Below are 19,137 nucleotides of genomic sequence, written 5' to 3'. Positions count from 1 at the left end.
GTGCCTCTAAAAGAGAAATCTTTCTTCTTTGGGCTACTTCTAGGTAGCCAAGTATCAGGTTCTGTTGTTTTTTTTCTGCGCTAGATTCTGAAAAATTCTGAAATCTAAATTCTGAAAGCCATGACCAAATAGGAGCTTAAGTCTTAGGTATCCATTTGTAGTATCTACAGGTAATTTTTGTAATCACAATTCCAGACATGTTTGGTGTTCTCGACCAGTTCTTTATTTTTCAAGTTCTTTTACCTGCCCTCACTGCTAGTTATAAAATTTTCATCATTTAAAAGGAATAATACTCAGCTGTGGTGAGTATAAAAAAAGGTGGAACCTTTTTTTAATGAACGGAGGAGGCCCAAGTTTGTTAAACTAGGCTTTGACACTTTGTGTTGCTAAGTTCCCTAAGCATGCCATTTCCACCACACCAAATTATAGGCATTTTAGTCTTGCCCAGTCACTGTGTGACTCCCAAGAGATTAATACTTTGATACTTGTTGCCAGCCAGTTTCTTGGGGTAAACCATGTAGCACCCTAGTGCCATACAGGTTGGTTTCTTTCAAGATGGGGCTCAGCTAAAGCATAGATGTGCTAATAACCCTTGATGGAATATCATTTGGTATTAACTTAGGATAAGGACTTAGTAATTTATCACTTGGGAAATTTTTGTACATACCACACTGATGTAGATAGAGCTTTGGAGAAAATTTTACCCTTTCTTGAATGTTGCCCTGTACAAATAATTCCTACATGAAATAACTTGAGATGAAGTGCAGAATTTCATTATTATTTTAAGAATGATTTGGAATTATTAATGCTCTTATTTTTACTGTCCCTGATTATTCCCACATTTTTCCTTTAATCATGCACTTAACTCCACCTGTGCGTTGTTTATGATTCTTGTGATTTCAGATCCTTATCCTTCAGGGACTTAAACAAGAAGTCACTTGCTTGTGTCCCTCCCCGGATGGGCTGCACTTAGCTGTTGGTTATGAGGATGGGTCTATCCGAATCTTCAGTCTCCTGAGTGGGGAAGGAAATGTGACCTTCAATGGACACAAAGCAGCCATCACTTCCTTGAAGTACGATCAGCTAGGGGGCAGGCTGGCTTCTGGGTCCAAGGTGAGACCTTGAATCAGGTACCCAGATTTTAATCTAGTGGAGGAGTATAAAACTTATGCTGAAGCAGGTTGTTCACAAAAACTGTTGGGTGAATCAGTGGGTCTTTGGTGTACAAAACCATATAGATGGTGGAAGTGAAGGGAGGAGGGGGAGTATGAATTAGGAGGTTCATTTTCTTGCTTGCCTATTAAGCCTGTTAAGTATAGGAACAAGATCAGGATGCCTCTGATAAGTATTAATGTAACATCATTGTAGAAGTGCTACTCAAAACAGGAAAAAAACAGATGGGACAAGGAGGACAAAACAGTCGTTCTTTGCCATAAAAATTGGTAGCTTTCCTATGTCTCAGAGTCATCAGTTAGAAAATACAATGTAAAAGATCACATTTACAATAGTATCTTAAGTGACAGAAAAATACTGTGAAACTATAGTGAAGAATGTAGCAGAAGACCTGAATAGAGATACAAATCAGGTACTTGAATGGGAAAACAAAGATTGTAGTGTTTTCTAGTTAATTTATAGAATTACAGCAACATAAGTAAGCATCCCAAAAAGGTTTTGTTGTTGCTTTAAGAACATGACCAAATTATTTATAAGGGTATATGGAAAACAAGTAAATCAAAAACACCAGAAATTTGAGAAAGAGCAATAATAAGAGAGGGCTGCAGATTTTTTTTCCCCCCAGAAGCAGATTTTTTTTAGGAGGTCTCAGGTGTTAAAATGCATTATGAAGTAATTTAAAATGTATTAAGCTAATCTGCTTTCAAAATAGGTCTTTATATCAAAAGGACTTGAAACCTATCAGCAAAGAAAGAAATTATAAAGGAAAAGGGTGATTTGAATATTTAGATTTAAAACATTTGTACATTTAAAAGAAATAGGAAAGTTGTTAAGAATAAGTCCTAAGAGTTCTCACAAGGAGGAATTTTATTTTTCCTTTTATCTTCTTTTCTTTTTATTCTATTTATATGAAAAGATGGATTTTAGCTAAACCTGTTGTGGTCATCATGCTATATATACTCCTTAGACTTAACATGGCGATAAATGTCTGTTATTTCTGGGAAAAAAAGTGAAAGGACATTGAAAAAAGAAGTATTTAATATTTTCAATATAAAAAGGATTAATATCCTTTATCTCTTAATAGCTTACAGTCAAACAAAAAGTAAGGCCCAAAGGAAGAAGAAAGACAGGACTCAGCAGTTCAAGAGAGGTATAAGTGGCCAGTAATCCCCACAGAACATGGACACAGTTTCTCGTTGGTATTCAGAAATGTAAATCCAATAACTACTGAGACAGCATTTGTAACTTCTGACATCGGCAGTGGTTTTTGAGAAACTAGTAATATCCAGAGCTGAGGAGAGGGCAAGACTGGCCTTGTCATTCATATGGTGGACCTGTAGACCTGTAAATTGATGCAATTTAAAGAGATCACCTTGTCGTGATGAATTGCAAACTTTAAAAATAGAAATACCTTTTAACCCAAGAATTTTCTTCTTTAGTATTTATTCTGACCCAAGGTATATACAAAGATTTATGTATAAGAATGTTCACTTCCACATATTTATAATGGAAAATTGAGAACTACTTAAATGGCTAAAGTAGAAAGATGTTTAAATGGATTATGGTATAGCCTTAGGATTATTTTGTGATCATTGAAAATGAGAACAGTCTGGAAGGACATGGAAAAATGGAAATGCTTTAAAATGGGTAAAAAAGGGTTATAAAATGATATCAATAGCATGATCCCAGTTTTCTGAAAATACCTCAGTGTTGGATTGGAGCAGTATAGATGGTGGAATTAAAGGCTGTTTATTCCCTCTAAACTTTTCTGTGTGTTTTCCAAATTTTCTACAAAGATCATCTCTGTAATAACAATGTTACATCGTTTTATTTGTTGAAGCCTGATGAGATAAAGAAAATTCTGCTCTATTTCCTGATCCCTTTAGGACACAGATGCTATTGTGTGGGATGTGATCAATGAAAGCGGCCTCTACCGTCTTAAGGGGCACAAGGACGCCATCACACAAGCACTGTTTCTACGAGAAAAGAATCTGCTGGTTACTAGGTAAATAACAGTTTTATTTCTAGTTCTTTTCTATGGAAATGCATCAGCGAAGGTTTCAAAGACAGAATTTGGGTCATTTCTTCCTCATTTGTCCGCATTACCCTCAGGCTCATGTGTTAGCCTCTGCCCTCTGCTTTCCTCTCTCCTTCCCTCTTCTCCCCAGTAGTATCAAAGAAGATATCCATAGAGTTACGTCTGGCATTTTTAATTCCCTTTTCTGATTTGTCATTTTTATCCTCTGGTATTAGCTTTTTTATGTTCCTTAAACTTTGACATGCCTTTTATAGAATGAGCTATCCCATTTTCTGAATCCTTAGAAAGTCAGGAAAACAGAATGTGGAGCACTGAGCAGAGGTGAATAACAAGTGTTCAATTTGCCTACCTTTTGAGAATAGACATACTCTGTATGTAGGCCTTCTGAACGTCTATTAGGTTGAACCTTTTGGAATTTCCATTTGTGTAGGTCAAACATAATAGGTCAAGTACCAGCAGTTTCATAGGGTTCAAACTAATTATCTGTCCTAAGGAATAGCCACCCAGGAAAGTTTGGGATCCTAAGGTTTGCCAGCAGTAACTAGAACCCTAGTAATGACTCCGAAGCAGTTGTGAAGGAGCACTGAATGCCATATGATTGGTTTGTTAGTTCTTCTGGGATGGAAGGCACATTGGTGTGTTGTCAGATAACACAGATTCTGTGAAAGAATGACTAAGGTTCTAAAAGAACATACACGTTTAGCTTAGGGAACAGTTGATCCTTGAACAACAAGGTTGAATCAGTCAGGTCCGCTTGTATGCATTTATTTTTTTCCAATAAATCCAGGACAGAACTGTAAATGTGTTTTCTATTATGATTTTCTTTTCTTTACTTTGTTGTGAGAATATTACATACAAAATATGTGTTAATGAACTGTTCATGTTACTGGTAAGGCTTCTAATTAGTAGTAGGCTGTGAGTAGTTAAGTTTTGGGGGAATCAGAGGTATTTGGAGATTTTTTACTATACTGGGGGTGAGGGAGTTGGTGCCTCTGGCCCCTTCGTCGTGCAGGGGTCAGCTGTGTCAAAGAAAGGAAATGACACAATGAGATGGGATTGTATAGGAAAGACTTTATAAATCATGTTTTGGGGGTTTTGTTTTGTTTTGTTTTCCAGTTTGGTCATGAAGGAGGATTATGTTAGATTTATATTAATGGGGAAGCAGGGGAGAGGCATTTGAGGCCAGAGTAGAACTCACTGGCAGGGAGACTCAGAGCCAATGAATGAGAAGTTTTTAAAATGGTGCTAAAGGGCCTGATTTTGTTTCTGTAGAGAACCTTGAGCTAGTGGAAGTTTAAAAAACTTAGATTATCTGATAGTTTATTAGATGTAATGAAGACACAGGGAATGGACAAAGAAACTGGAAAAGAAGCTATGAAAATAGTTCAGGCAGTAGAACTTAAATTCAGGTTCATGGACAGAAGTGAATTGGAAAGAGTCAAGACCTCACAGAGGCGGCATTTTCAGGATGTGGGGACCAGCTGGACATGGGAGATTGGAGCAGAAGAGAGGTGAGAGATTTGTGTCAGTCAGTGGGGGAATGTGGGTGCTCTGACAGTGGGCCACAGGTCAGTGTCTGTGTTCCTTGACATTCTGAATTCAAAGTTATTTCTGTACTTACGGGTGAAATACTGTATTTCCTACCTAATAATGGAAAATTAGGATTCTTTATTAAAAAAAATACATATTTTCCTGAAGATACCACATGAGTCCTTGACCTCTCATTTACTGATTTTTCCTAATAAGACTTTTCCTGTTTCTTTTTTCCAGTGGAAAAGATACCATGGTGAAATGGTGGGACCTTGATACCCAGCACTGCTTTAAAACAATGGTTGGCCATCGAACCGAGGTACATGTAAGGTCACGGGCCCAGGGAAAGAATGGCAAGGCAAAAAGATGGTTTTTTTCCCTGGGCCTTTCATGGCCCTTTGTTTTTACTGCTCATAGTAATCATCATGTGTTGTCTTGAGAGATGGAGAGGTTTGGAGCAGATAATGCTACTCTGGTGTTTAGTAGAAATCGGCCTTGGATAAGTTTCTAATCCGTGAATATGAGCTTCATTGATTTTAAGTAACGTATCCACCTTTTTGATGATAGGTTTAATGCCAGTGTATATACAGTGCATGGCCCCATGATGTGTAAACCGCAAATCTTAGTCATTATAATAGTTGCCCGAACATAGACATTTTCAGTAGAGATCAGGGAATATTTTATGTCTTTGCATCCTCTTCCATGCTTTGCTCATAGCAGGCTTTCAAAACCATACCTGGACTTAACTGATGACCAAAGCAAATTAGATTCTTGGACTGTTGATTCACAACAATACTTTTCATTGTTCTTAAATATTTGAGGCTTAAAAATTATCCCATAGACATCAGTGGGGTGCCTTCTATTTGCAAGGTATGGCTGAAGCAAAGAAGTACCGGACTTCAAATCCTCATTTGAGTGGATTCTAGTTAGGAATTGTGCTGAACAGCTACTATCTAAATTTAAGGGTAGGAAATTACAGAGAAACTAATAGTTCACTTCATAATCAACAGTTCTACCACAGGCCATGTTTTCTTTCCAAAAGTGAGATCTCTCTCTTTTTTAAAGATTTTATTTATTTTTTTGATAGAGTGCACAAGTAGAGTGGCAGACAGAGAGAAGCAGGGAGCCCAGCATGGAGCTCGATCCCAGGACCCCAGGATCATAATCTGAGCTTAAGGCAGACAGTTAATAGACTGAGCCACCCAGGCGCTCCAAGGTTTCTCTTAGTGTATTTTGAAAGGGTTACCTTAATATTAGGCTTTGCAAATGTCAGATTTTACTACAGATAGTATACTTAGATTTTTGGATGTCACATCATATATCCTAGAGTCTCCTAAAAATAGATATTATTTGAATCTTTTTATACTCTGTAGGTGTGGGGGTTGGTGCTGGTATCAGAAGACAAGCGACTCATTACTGGGACTTCCGACAGTGAGCTGAGGGCTTGGGACATAGCCTATCTTCAGGAGGTAATTGGTTTTTTTGTTTTGTTTTGTTTGTTTTGGGTTTTTTTTTTTTTTTTGATCATAGGCAATGCTGTGTTTTAGCAGTGTTACAGGCTCATTGAATTTTGAATCAGTTGTAACTACTGAGTACTTCCCAAAGCACTAGAAAGCATTTTAAAACTTCTAATCAGAACTTTTTCTTCATTATTAGTTTAGTTACCCTCCTTTATTTGAGCTCTAAGAAGGCTACTTTTAGGCTTACACCTTCTGGTGATGCTAATGTTAATTTGTGGGGTTTTTAGCCCGGAGTTCTTGGACCTTTGGGTGTCCATGGATGGACTTCAGGATATCTGGGACTTCCCCTCAGACAAAAAATCTGTGTAACATTTGTGTCTGTGTATAAACATATGTTCTGAGAAGATATGTAACTTTCTCAGGTCCTCATAGATTTTGTGTGGAAAAGTTTATGGACTGCAGGTTTAGCTGGAGTTAGGTGTGTAGTGTTTGTTCCGTAGCTATTCTGGCGGGTTCTTTTGTAGTAGGCTAGGCTTTATCTTTTCTTTATGTCTGGATTGCCTTTGTAGTTCTCTGTGCCAGACTGGTAGCTTTCTTTCAGAATATGGCAGTTCTTTCACAAAAGAAAGTTTTAAAGTTAATGAAGAATCAGTCATCATTTTTTCACCTCAGTTTAAATTACTAAACCATAGTCTAGGTTTACTAAACCTTAGTCTGTGTATTTCGGAAAGTTACTGGAGATAGCATAGTGAATACTGTTTTGTTTGCGTTCTTGTAGTCAGCTTTTAACATACTCTGGTTAAGTGTCCTACAGCTGAAGAGGTTTGGTCAAAGAGAGCACTTATTTGTGGCCATAAGAATGGATTTCTAAGTCATTAGGGTTAAGAGACATCTCCTGGAACACATTGTTTCAGCTTCTATTTTCCCATTTTTATAAAACAGGTGGCAGACTTAGAAGAACCAGAGCCCAAGAAAAGCAAAGGGACTTCCCCTGAAATACAGGACACACAGCCTGAGGATGGCGCCCTGGAGACAGACGAAACTCCTGAGGATGTAATTCTTTGTTTTACCCTCATTTGTGTTGAGTCAATGGGAAAAGCGAGAATTGGAGATTTTTTATTTAAAAACTCACAATTATTGTCATTATAGGGAATATCTTTGTCACCTGCATCTCTTTAGAATCGTACTTTTTCATAGGTTTGACAACTTGCATTTTACTTTGGTCTTCTCCCTTGCTTTTTCCATAGCGCATCCTTACATGCAGAAAAGCTGGTTCCATCATGCGGGAGGGAAGGGACAGAGTTGTGAACCTTGCGGTCGACAGGACAGGCAGGATTCTAGCTTGCCATGTGAGTACCAATTGTCAGAGAAAACAGGGATGAGGCTCTTCCTTTCAGTGACTTGTGCTTGTTTTATATTCCGTGTAGGTAGAGATTAATTTTCCCCCAGTTGTCTTAACAATTCATTATGTGCTGCTGGGTAGATTTATAATCCCTAGCTTCTATTAGCATAATACAGTAATAGTTAATATTATTGTTTTTATTGTTAGCAAGCATTACATGCATGCTTTTCTGAGCAATTTAAAAGGATTAGCTAGCTTCTTATTTGGTCTTCAGAGCAAAGCTGTGAGTAGGAAGTGGTATTGCCACTTTATACATGAGATGGCCATCCCAGAGGGAGGCAGCTGTCCAAGGTAATACAACCCATAAGGGAAGAAAAAGGAACATTATTGTTTTGGTCTTTCTAAGAAAAAGCTACATTACAAATTGCCTTTCCTGGACTCACATCAACTTTTCCCTTTCTAGGGAACTGATTCTGTGCTAGAAGTGTTCTGCATCCTTTCCAAAGCAGAAGTTCAAAAGAAAATGGATAAGAAGATGAAGAAAGCTAGAAAGAAAGCAAAGTGTGTTTTTTTGTTTGTTTTTTTAATATTTACTATTAATAAAGTATCTTGAATGGGCCACTTGGTACTGATAGAAAAACTATGGCTTCTTTAAAGAAGTAATTACTCTGTTAGCTGTTACTTTTAAAGGCTAGAGAAGATGTTTGCAGTGCTGTTTACATTTCCACAGCTTCATAATTAGCATGTTGCTGAGTCGTGAGCTCAGAACCACATAGAAAGGCTATACAGATTTTTTAAAAATAGCATCTGAGTGATTTCTAGTTCTCAGGCCAGCAGATGTCTTCAGTGCCAGCAGCCCAGACAGAAGGAAGTTGGGTTCCATAATGCTAACCTTGGGGGCTATGAAGAGAAGGACTATAGAATAGACATTTGGGACAACATCAGCTTGGAACAGGTTACTATGGTAACCAAAGAAATCACTTCCTCGGTGGTTAAAATTTATCAGGGCTCAAGAAAAAGTCACCTTGGCAAACCTTGTATGACCTTTGGTTTATTTGACATAGTTGGACTCATAAGTGCAGGTTAATTATCTTCTAAAAAGTCCTGAAGTTAGAAAAGTTCACCAGGTACATTTCGTTGGAATAGTTTGAATTACAAAACTTATTTGCCCCAGGAAATTTTATGGGCTGTTCCCTTCAAAATCCACTTATCGAGAATACCAATTAAATGGAATAACATTTTATGTCACTGTAGTTCACAAACTACATACACTTCATTATCTAATTATCATGGTAGTCCTGTGTGGTTAGGGGGCTCTCCCAGGATCACACAGGTTATTGGTCGCGGAGCCACAGTTTGGCTCACGTAATAACAAAGCATCTTCTAGAAAAGTCATCATCTTTTTTTTTTTTATCCCCCTATAGATTAAATTCTTCCAAAGGGGAAGAGGAAGACATTGAAGTCAGTGTTGAAATGACTCTGCAAGATGAAATCCAACGGGTGACTAATATCAAAACTTCTGCCAAAATCAAGTGAGTAGAAGTATAATATCTGAAGTGCCTGAGCAATATTGTAGAAATAGTAAGCTGCAAAGTTGTATTGGCTTTTTCATACTAATTTTGGGCAGTCTGGAGAAATTACGTATTTGGAGACAGTGATCGTGGCATGCCTGGATCTTCTGCATTATCTCGTTGGTTTTATTATAATAACGGTTTCTATTTGTTTAGTTTTCTTTTGTGCTGCCGATTAAAAAGAAAAATGTATATGCCATACTCTAAAACATTTAAGGGCACTTAGAAAAATTACATACATATAAGCAAGGTACCCATCAGATCCAGTACCTGAGCCCAGGTGTTTTTGGCCTACCGTCCAACATGCAGAGCACTTTTTGTGAAACTCTTTATACTTGCTCAAACATCACATAGGTTGAGGACACTGTGAAGCTTTATTGGAAGCAGTTAACCTTGTGAGTGAAGATGGTGAGAACATTTATGAATTACTTTCATAAATGAACTACTTTCTCATGCAGATCCTTTGACTTCATTCATTCACCTCAAGGAGAGTTGAAGGCAGTCTTCCTGCTGCAGAACAACTTGGTGGAGTCGTATTCGCTGCAGCCATCTGCGCCTGCTCCTCAGCCCGTCAGGACAAGCAGAATCACCATCGGGGGTCACCGCAGCGACGTGCGGACCCTTTCGTTCAGCTCTGACAACATTGCTGTCCTTTCAGCTGCTGCAGAGTCTGTGAAGATATGGAACAGGTTTGTGAAATGGTGCTCTCCCCGGCTTTATCCAGTCCTGTTGGCTCCTGTGTGAGTGAGGTTCCAGTACTCTTGAGGGTGTCTCTTGATTGTGGGCCTGTGGAGTGTAATTGCTTTTTTAAATTTGGTGCAAAAAAACTTTGTCACTGTAGTTGGCTAGAGGAAAACACACAAATAAGCCGCCTACTATTTAAATTCTAGTAGGCTCTTAGTGCTGTCCAGTATTTTTACTGTAATTTTTCATTCCTTTCCTAGGTGACTGTTGTACACCTCTTCTCTCCTCAAGCCACAAACCCCTCTAGCACCTTTGAGCTGGTGACCTTCCTTCCTAATTCACTGAAAAAAGGAATCATCTAGAAAATATTCATGTGCTCCCAGCATATCTGGCAGTTCACCTGCATCTATACCCATGCAGTCCATCTTCCCTCCTGTTCCTATGTTGGTGCTCCTAACCAACGCTAGCCACAGCTCGCACCTGTGGTCCTGTCTCTGCTCGCCTGCTGGCTGTTGTCCTCCTGCATCTTGACATTCCTGCTCTCTGGGATCATTTCCAGCAGCATACAAGTATGCTCTAATTCGTCCCATCTGAAAAGAAGTTAATAGCCCTGTCTCCTCCTCAGTCTCTCCAGTCACAACCCGTCCTCTAATTTCTGTTCTCTGTTCTGTCTTCATCTGTCTCCCATCAGGCCTTTCCCCACCTTTTCACCACAGCAGCTCTGGTCACCTCATCAGTGATCTTCATATTTCTGAATCCGGTGACCCGTAAGCTTCATGTGGCACTCTTCTCCTTGAATTGATAACTTTCTCCTCTTTGAAGCACTTGGACTCTTATTACTTCCTCTTCCTCTGCTGGTCATTCCCTCTCTCTGTGCTGGGTCCTGCTAACCTTTCTGACCTCTGAGTGTTGGAATACTTCAGGGCAGAGTCCTCGGACCACTTCTCTCTCTACTTACTTTATGAGCTTTCTCTGGGCTGATGACGCATGAATTTCTTCCTCTAGCCTTAAGCCTCTCCCTGAACACCAGACCCTTACATCCAAGTCTTCCATTTGCGTCACCATCTGGCTGTCTGATTGGGTAGCTCCATTTTTTTTATGGCCCAAACCATGCTTGTGATCTTATCTCTACCATGGTCTCCCCACCTGTTGCTCCTACAGACTTTCCCCATCTTTGAAAGTAATTACTTCCTTCCAGTTGTTCTCCCCCAGATGCTGTGGCCATTCTCTCCTCTCCTAGGTCCAGGTCACCAGCAGATCCTGCAGCTCCAGCTTTAGAACTGAGTGTCCAAGCATGTGTCGTCCCCTCTGCTGCCACCCCCAATCGTCCGCCATTGCCTCTCCCCAGAGTGGTATTGATAGCTTCCTGGCGGGTCTCCCTGCTGCATGCCCCACTGGAGTCTCTTGTCCACACAGCCACCGGTGTGATCGTCATAATGGAAGTGGCACCACTCCTAGTAGCCCCACCTCATTCTGCCTAGAAGCAAAAGTGCTCACAGACCTCACCTTTTGCCCACTGGGCTTTTCTCTGCCCTTAAAACACAGCAAGAACGTGCCCCTGTTGTAGGGATTGAACTCCCGTTCTTTGTGCCTGGAACGGTCGCCCACCCTCACCCTCCTCTCTTGCCCCCAGTGTTGTTTCTCCACAGCTCCTGCTGTCACCTGGTAGACCGGTGTGGTGCCTGCTTGTCTCATTGCTAAAGAATGTGAGGGCTTACAAGCTTCAGGGCTGTTTAACTGTTTAACTCACTGTTAAACCTTCAGTGTCTAGATTAACATCTGGCATTCAGCAAGTGATGAATGAAGTGGGCATTTGATGTACATCTGTTGAAGGGATGAATGTTTATCGTCCAATAAAATGAACTTGTAGAGTTATTTCATAATAGGCTAATTTGATTTGTAATCCTGTGGACTCATTTACTTCTTTGTGGTGGCACATTGGCCCGCAGATGCTTTTTTTTTGGGCGGGTGGGGGAGTCCCGATTTTATATAATGTCTATTCCTTAGGATTAGGAGCCCTCCCTGCCCCCCCAAAAAGATGCCACTTAAATTTTTCTCTCTTGACTCTAACTGGGTATGAGCCGAGCTCCGTGTGGCTAGGTGTGTATTGAATGAGTGCGCTGACCTCTAGGATGGGGAAGCAGGTTTTCCTAACATGCGGTTCTTTATTACTTGGTTTTCACAGGGCCACACTACAGTGTATCCGCACAATGACCTGTGAATACGCGCTGTGCTCGTTCTTCGTGCCTGGTGATAGGCAGGTGGTCATAGGAACAAAGGTAAACTCAGACTTTTTGGATTTTGGAGACTTTTCTACTCCATATTCTTTTTTTTTTTTTTTTTTTTTTTTTTTTTTTTTTTTTTAATTTATTTTTTATTTTCAGCATAACAGTATTCATTATTTTTCACCACACCCAGTGCTCCATGCAATCCGTGCCCTTTATAATACCCACCACCTAGTACCCCACCCTCCCACCCCCCACCCCTTCAAAACCCTCAGATTGTTTTTCAGAGTCCATAGTCTCTCATGGTTCACCTCCCCTTCCAATTTCCCCCAACTCCCTTCTCCTCTCTAACTCCCCATGTCCTCCATGCTATTTGTTATGCTCCACAAATAAGTGAAACCATATGATAATTGACTCTCTCTGCTTGACTTATTTCACTCAGCATAATAATCTCTTCCAGTCCCGTACATGTTGCTACAAAAGTTGGGTATTTGTCCTTTCTTTTTTTTTTTTTTTTTTTATAAACATATATTTTTATCCCCAGGGGTACAGGTCTGTGAATCACCAGGTTTACACACTTCACAGCACTCACCAAAGCACATACCCTCCCCAATGTCCATAATCCCACCCCCTTCTCCCAAACCCCCTCCCCCCAGCAACCCTCAGTTTGTTTTGTGAGATTAAGAGTCACTTATGGTTTGTCTCCCTCCCAATCCCATCTTGTTTCATTTATTCTTCTCCTACCCACTTAAGCCTCCATGTTGCATCACCACTTCCTCATATCAGGGAGATCATATGATAGTTGTCTTTCTCTGCTTGACTTATTTCGCTAAGCATGATACGCTCTAGTTCCATCCATGTTGTCGCAAATGGCAAGATTTCATTTCTTTTGATGGCTGCATAGTATTCCATTGTGTATATATACCACATCTTCTTGATCCATTCATCTGTTGATGGACATCTAGGTTCTTTCCATAGTTTGGCTATTGTGGACATTGCTGCTATAAACATTCGGGTGCATGTGCCCCTTTGGATCACTACATTTGTATCTTTAGGGTAAATACCCAATAGTGCAATTGCTGGGTCATAGGGCAGTTCTATTTTCAACATTCTGAGGAACCTCCATGCTGTTTTCCAGAGTGGCTGCACCAGCTTGCATTCCCACCAACAGTGTAGGAGGGTTCCCCTTTCTCCACATCCTCGCCAGCATCTGTCATTTCCTGACTTGTTGATTTTAGCCATTCTGACTGGTGTGAGGTGATATCTCATTGTGATTTTGATTTGTATTTCCCTGATGCCGAGTGATATGGAGCACTTTTTCATGTGTCTGTTGGCCATCTGGATGTCTTCTTTGCAGAAATGTCTGTTCATGTCCTCTGCCCATTTCTTGATTGGATTATTTGTTCTTTGGGTGTTGAGTTTGCTAAGTTCTTTATAGATTCTGGACACTAGTCCTTTATCTGATATGTCGTTTGCAAAAATCTTCTCCCATTCTGTCAGTTGTCTTTTGATTTTGTTAACTGTTTCCTTTGCTGTGCAAAAGCTTTTGATCTTGATGAAATCCCAATAGTTCATTTTTTCCCTTGCTTCCCTTGCCTTTTGCGTTGTTCCTAGGAAGATGTTGCTGCGGCAGAGGTCGAAGAGGTTGCTGCCTGTGTTCTCCTCAAGGATTTTGATGGATTCCTTTCGCACATTGAGGTCCTTCATCCATTTTGAGTCTATTTTTGTGTGTGGTGTAAGGAAATGGTCCAATTTCATTTTTCTGCATGTGGCTGTCCAATTTTCCCAGCACCATTTATTGAAGAGGCTGTCTTTTTTCCATTGGACATTCTTTCCTGCTTTGTCGAAGATGAGTTGACCATAGATTTGAGGGTCTATTTCTGGGCTCTCTATTCTGTTCCATTGATCTATGTGTCTGTTTTTGTGCCAGTACCATGCTGTCTTGATGATGACAGCTTTGTAATAGAGCTTGAAGTCCGGAATTGTGATGCCACCAACGTTGGCTTTCTTTTTCAATATCCCTTTGGCTATTCGAGGTCTTTTCTGGTTCCATATAAATTTTAGCATTATTTGTTCCATTTCTTTGAAAAAGATGGATGGTACTTTGATAGGAATTGCATTAAATGTGTAGATTGCTTTAGGTAGCATAGACATTTTCACAATATTTATTCTTCCAATCCAGGAGCATGGAACATTTTTCCATTTCTTTGTGTCTTCCTCAATTTCTTTCATGAGTACTTTATAGTTTTCTGAGTATAGATTCTGTGTCTCTTTGGTTAGGTTTATTCCTAGGTATCTTATGGTTTTGGATGCAATTGTAAATGGGATTGACTCCTTAATATCTCTTTCTTCTGTCTTGCTGTTGGTGTAGAGAAATGCAACTGATTTCTGTGCATTGATTTTATATCCTGACACTTTACTGAATTCCTGTATAAGTTCTAGCAGTTTTGGAGTGGAGTCTTTTGGGTTTTCCACATATAGTATCATATCATCTGCGAAGAGTGATAATTTGACTTCTTCTTTGCCGATTTGGATGCCTTTAATTTCCTTTTGTTGTCTGATTGCTGAGGCTAGGACCTCTAGTACTATGTTGAATAGCAGTGGTGATAATGGACATCCCTGCCGTGTTCCTGACCTTAGTGGAAAAGCTTTCAGTTTTTCTCCATTGAGAATGATATTTGCGGTGGGTTTTTCATAGATGGCTTTGATGATATTGAGGTATGTGCCCTCTATCCCTACACTTTGAAGAGTTTTGATCAGGAAGGGATGCTGTACTTTGTCAAATGCTTTTTCAGCATCTATTGAAAGTATCATATGGTTCTTGTTCTTTCTTTTATTGATGTGTTGTATCACATTGACTGATTTGCGGATGTTGAACCAACCTTGCAGCCCTGGAATAAATCCCACTTGGTCGTGGTGAATAATCTTTTTAATGTACTGTTGAATCCTATTGGCTAGTATTTTGTTGAGTATTTTTGCATCTGTATTCATCAAGGATATCGGTCTATAGCTCTCTTTTTTGGTGGCATCCTTGTCTGGTTTTGGGATCAAGGTGATGCTGGCCTCATAAAATGAGTTTGGAAGTTTTCCTTCCATTTCTATTTTTTGGAACAGTTTCAGGAGAATAGGAATTAGTTCTTCTTTAAATGTTTGGTAGAATTCCCCCGGGAAGCCATCTGGCCCTGGGCTTTTGTTTGTTTGGAGATTTTTAATGACTGTTTCAATCTCCTTACTGGTTATGGGTCTGTTCAGGCTTTCTATTTCTTCCTGGTTCAGTTGTGGTAGTTTATATGTTTCTAGGAATGCATCCATTTCTTCCAGATTGTCAAATTTATTGCCGTAGAGTTGCTCATAGTATGTTCTTATAATAGTTTGTATTTCTTTGGTGTTAGTTGTGATCTCTCCTCTTTCATTCATGATTTTATTTATTTGGGTCCTTTCTCTTTTCTTTTTGATAAGTCGGGCCAGGGGTTTATCAATTTTATTAATTCTTTCAAAGAACCAGCTCCTACTTTCGTTGATTTTTTCTATTGTTTTTTTGGTTTCTATTTCATTGATTTCTGCTCTGATCTTTATGATTTCTCTTCTCCTGCTGGGCTTAGGGTTTCTTTCTTGTTCTTTCTCCAGCTCCTTTAGGTGTAGGGTTAGGTTGTGTACCTGAGACCTTTCTTGTTTCTTGAGAAAGGCTTGTACCGCTATATATTTTCCTCTCAGGACTGCCTTTATTGTGTCCCACAGATTTTGAACCGTTGTATTTTCATTATCATTTGTTTCCATGATTTTTTTCAATTCTTCTTTAATTTCCCGGTTGACCCATTCATTCTTTAGAAGGATACTGTTTAGTCTCCATGTATTTGGGTTCTTTCCAAACTTCCTTTTGTGGTTGAGTTCTAGCTTTAGAGCATTGTGGTCTGAAAATATGCAGGGAATGATCCCAATCTTTTGATACCGGTTGAGTCCTGATTTAGGACCAAGGATGTGATCTATTCTGGAGAATGTTCCATGTGCACTAGAGAAGAATGTGTATTCTGTTGCTTTGGGATGAAATGTTCTGAATATATCTGTGATGTCCATCTGGTCCAGTGTGTCGTTTAAGGCCTTTATTTCCTTGCTCATCTTTTGCTTGGATGACCTGTCCATTTCAGTGAGGGGAGTGTTAAAGTCCCCTACTATTATTGTATTGTTGTTGATGTGTTTCTTTGATTTTGTTATTAATTGGTTTATATAGTTGGCTGCTCCCACGTTGGGGGCATAGATATTTAAAATTGTTAATCTACTCCATATTCTTAAAGTCGTTTGAAAATTCTGGTTCCTGTTTTTGTATATTGGAAATGAATGGGAGCTGGATAATAAGAAGTTGGTAGTTCATTGCCATTTTTTGAGGGGTTTTCTTTTTAGTTTTGTTTTCTTTGTGTTTTTTAAAAAATCAAACCTTACATCAGACTGTGAGGAAGGAAACGACGATCATGACCTTGAGAGAACTGTCATTCATGTTTTGCTGGCCTTTGCGGCATCTCTTCACAAGCACATGTGTAATTGCGATTTGAGAAGACTAATAAAATATACAGAGTACCTAGTGTCCAGCTTGGCAGGTAGAAGCATTCAGTAAAGACACACTGACTAGTCCTCATTGCCACTTGCCAGTAAGATCAGGGGATAAACGTGCAGGCATAAGCAGACTTGGATTTGGATTCAGATTCTCCCCCTTTTAGAATGGGTAAATTGCTGCAAGTCCCAGAACTTGTTTTAGTGTGTTTCTTCATCTCTATAACAGGATGACAACACGTGCTTTTTGACAGTGGCTTTTGCACTAGGTGGGCCTAGGTTTGAATTCTAGATTTCCCACTCACTGGGTGTGAGAACTTTGGGCAAGGTACTTGCCCCCGTAGGCCTTGGTTTTCTCCTGTAAAATGAGTTAAACAACCCACCTCACCCTACAGAAAGCACTTACCACAGAAACTAGCTCACAGTGAATGATGAGTAAATAAGAGCTGGGAGCATGAAGGACTGATAATAGGAATAGCAGTGAGAATAAATGAAATAAGGTCTTCGGGATGCTTTGAAAAGTGCTTTGCAAAGATTTGTCATTATATACAACTGTTTTATGAGAAAACCTGTGTGTCACAATGGGTATTTTTTGCCCAGCTAAAAGGTTAAAATAAACCAGAGAGATTTTAGAGTCACTGTCAGGGAATGAACATTAAATTCCAATTACAAGTTTCTCTCGTTTGTCTTTCATTCTTTTGGCGAATGGCTCTTCTGTTGTTTTTGTTAGACCATTTCGTGAATATCTTCGAAGTCTACCCATATGACTAACGTGCAGTATGCAGATCCCTGCCCAGTCTCTATGCAAGGCAGTCAATGTACATGATATCATTTAATGCCCACAAACATGTTGAGAAGCTGGTGCTGTAAACCCCATTTTATAGATGAGAAAACAGGCTGTTGAAGGTGAATTCATCAACAGAGCCAGAAGGCGGCAGCCCTGGGAATCAGGTCTTCCTTACACTCTTGCCACCCCACGTGCAGAATACCATCATAGAGGAGGCTTTGCCATCGTGTATGCCTTGCTGGCACTATGATCACATTATTTAGTTAAAAAAAGTTTTTTATTTTTTTGTTTTTTGTTCTTGATTAGCCAAGTTCTAAGCAGGAAATGTGGCTCATTGTTTTCTAAGCTTTTGCATTTTTGTGTTTTTTGTTTTGTTTTTTTGCTCTCCCTAGCATCATAGGTAGTTACTTATTTCTCATTGTCAGCATATACTAGAGAAGGAAACTAAAACTAGCTGGTTGGTTAAGCCAGTTACAGTTAAAGTTTATTAAACTTGAAAGGTTTTTAGGTGTATCTGTTGTTGTGTGTCTCCTGATTTGCCTCTGGCCATGCTATTTCCCTTGTGAAGTTTGAGAACCAGCAAATGTGACAAGAGGCCAGGACTGCCAGGTTGCACGTTTCTGTCATCCTGCTGCCGAGTAGCCCTGCCAGAATTAACCCAGCACATCCACGGCATCTGTTCGGACAGGAGGCACAGAGAGGGGCATGTGGGATCCATTTGCTAAGCCATCAGCCACATAGTCACTGGTCAGCTCTGAAATCTTTTGTAAGCTGTGTAGGCAGGACTCTTGGAGGTTGTGGGTGTGCTCTTGGAGCTGTGTTCATTTTGTGTCTTCCTCAGACAGGAAAGCTGCAGCTTTATGACTTGGCCTCAGGAAATCTGCTGGAGACAATAGACGCACATGATGGAGCTTTATGGTCCTTGTCTCTCTCTCCAGATCAGGTAACGAAACCAGATGTTAGGATCTGGACTGGAGTACTTTCCCGTTTCTTAAATCAGATTTTACTGCTGCCTAACAAATATTTCTTTGGGGTTTCTTAAAGAAGAAGGCCTGCTTCTTATCTGATCTTTAAATTTCCTATATTGATGGCATATCACATGCCTGATAATACGAATAGCTGTCATTATCAAATGCATTCTCGTTCAGCTGCTCTTGACCGCCAGCTGCATGGCATCCAATTGCTTACCCTCGAGAGTTTTCACCAATGGTTTGTGGTACTTCCTAAGAGGAAATAGTTCCTTGGGCAGCATAGTGTGGAGGATGGAGTAGACTTTCCTATTCCCCTTTTAGTCTATATGTCTATGATCATATAAGTCTAGTATTGATAGCAAATACACCAGACCTTTCAAGTCTTCCTTCGAGGAGTCACCTTAGAGAACTGTATACTTACTCAAGTCATGGTGCTGTTCCTCAAAACATTTGGAGGTATTTTTTGGACCATAATAAGAGATTGTGGCCTGTTCATTTGTATCTTCTCAATAGTGTTGAACCTTTGTCCATTGAATGTAGATACCATTTTTGGAAAAAATGGGATCTGGAATTTTAGAGTGGTTATGCCATTTGGGGTCAGAACGAAACAGCATTTAAAATTTAAATAATAGGGTGCATGGGTGGCTCAGTGGGTTAAGCCTCTGTCTCTGGCTCAGGTCATGATCTCAGGGTCCTGGGATGGAGCCCCACATCGGGTTCTCAGCAGGGAGCCTTCTTCCCCTTCTCTCTCTGCCTCCCTCTCTGCCTACTTGTGATCTCTCTCTCTGTCAAATAAATAAAGTCTTAAAAA

The 19,137-nt window shown here is 39.9% G+C and overlaps 1 protein-coding gene across 2 annotated transcripts in view; it reads left to right on the top strand.

Annotated features, from left to right (window-relative positions):
- Nucleotides 1-19,137, top strand: part of WDR3 (WD repeat domain 3) — a 33,851-nt gene that overhangs the window by 3,257 nt on the left and 11,457 nt on the right. For both annotated transcript variants that reach the window (XM_082688010.1, XM_082688011.1), the window contains exons 3-13: nucleotides 904-1,113; nucleotides 3,060-3,178; nucleotides 4,982-5,060; nucleotides 6,115-6,210; nucleotides 7,144-7,254; nucleotides 7,449-7,550; nucleotides 8,007-8,104; nucleotides 8,968-9,075; nucleotides 9,573-9,803; nucleotides 11,984-12,077; nucleotides 18,197-18,298. In XM_082688010.1, coding sequence (XP_082544136.1) covers nucleotides 904-1,113; nucleotides 3,060-3,178; nucleotides 4,982-5,060; nucleotides 6,115-6,210; nucleotides 7,144-7,254; nucleotides 7,449-7,550; nucleotides 8,007-8,104; nucleotides 8,968-9,075; nucleotides 9,573-9,803; nucleotides 11,984-12,077; nucleotides 18,197-18,298 — 1,350 coding nt within the window. The remainder of the gene's footprint in view (nucleotides 1-903; nucleotides 1,114-3,059; nucleotides 3,179-4,981; nucleotides 5,061-6,114; nucleotides 6,211-7,143; nucleotides 7,255-7,448; nucleotides 7,551-8,006; nucleotides 8,105-8,967; nucleotides 9,076-9,572; nucleotides 9,804-11,983; nucleotides 12,078-18,196; nucleotides 18,299-19,137) is intronic.

This window comes from Mustela nivalis, assembly GCF_964662115.1.
Source record: "Mustela nivalis genome assembly, chromosome: 10".
Classification (NCBI taxonomy): domain Eukaryota; kingdom Metazoa; phylum Chordata; class Mammalia; order Carnivora; family Mustelidae; genus Mustela; species Mustela nivalis.
Note: the sequence above shows the minus strand (reverse complement) of the source record. Positions and strands in the feature narration are given on the sequence as shown.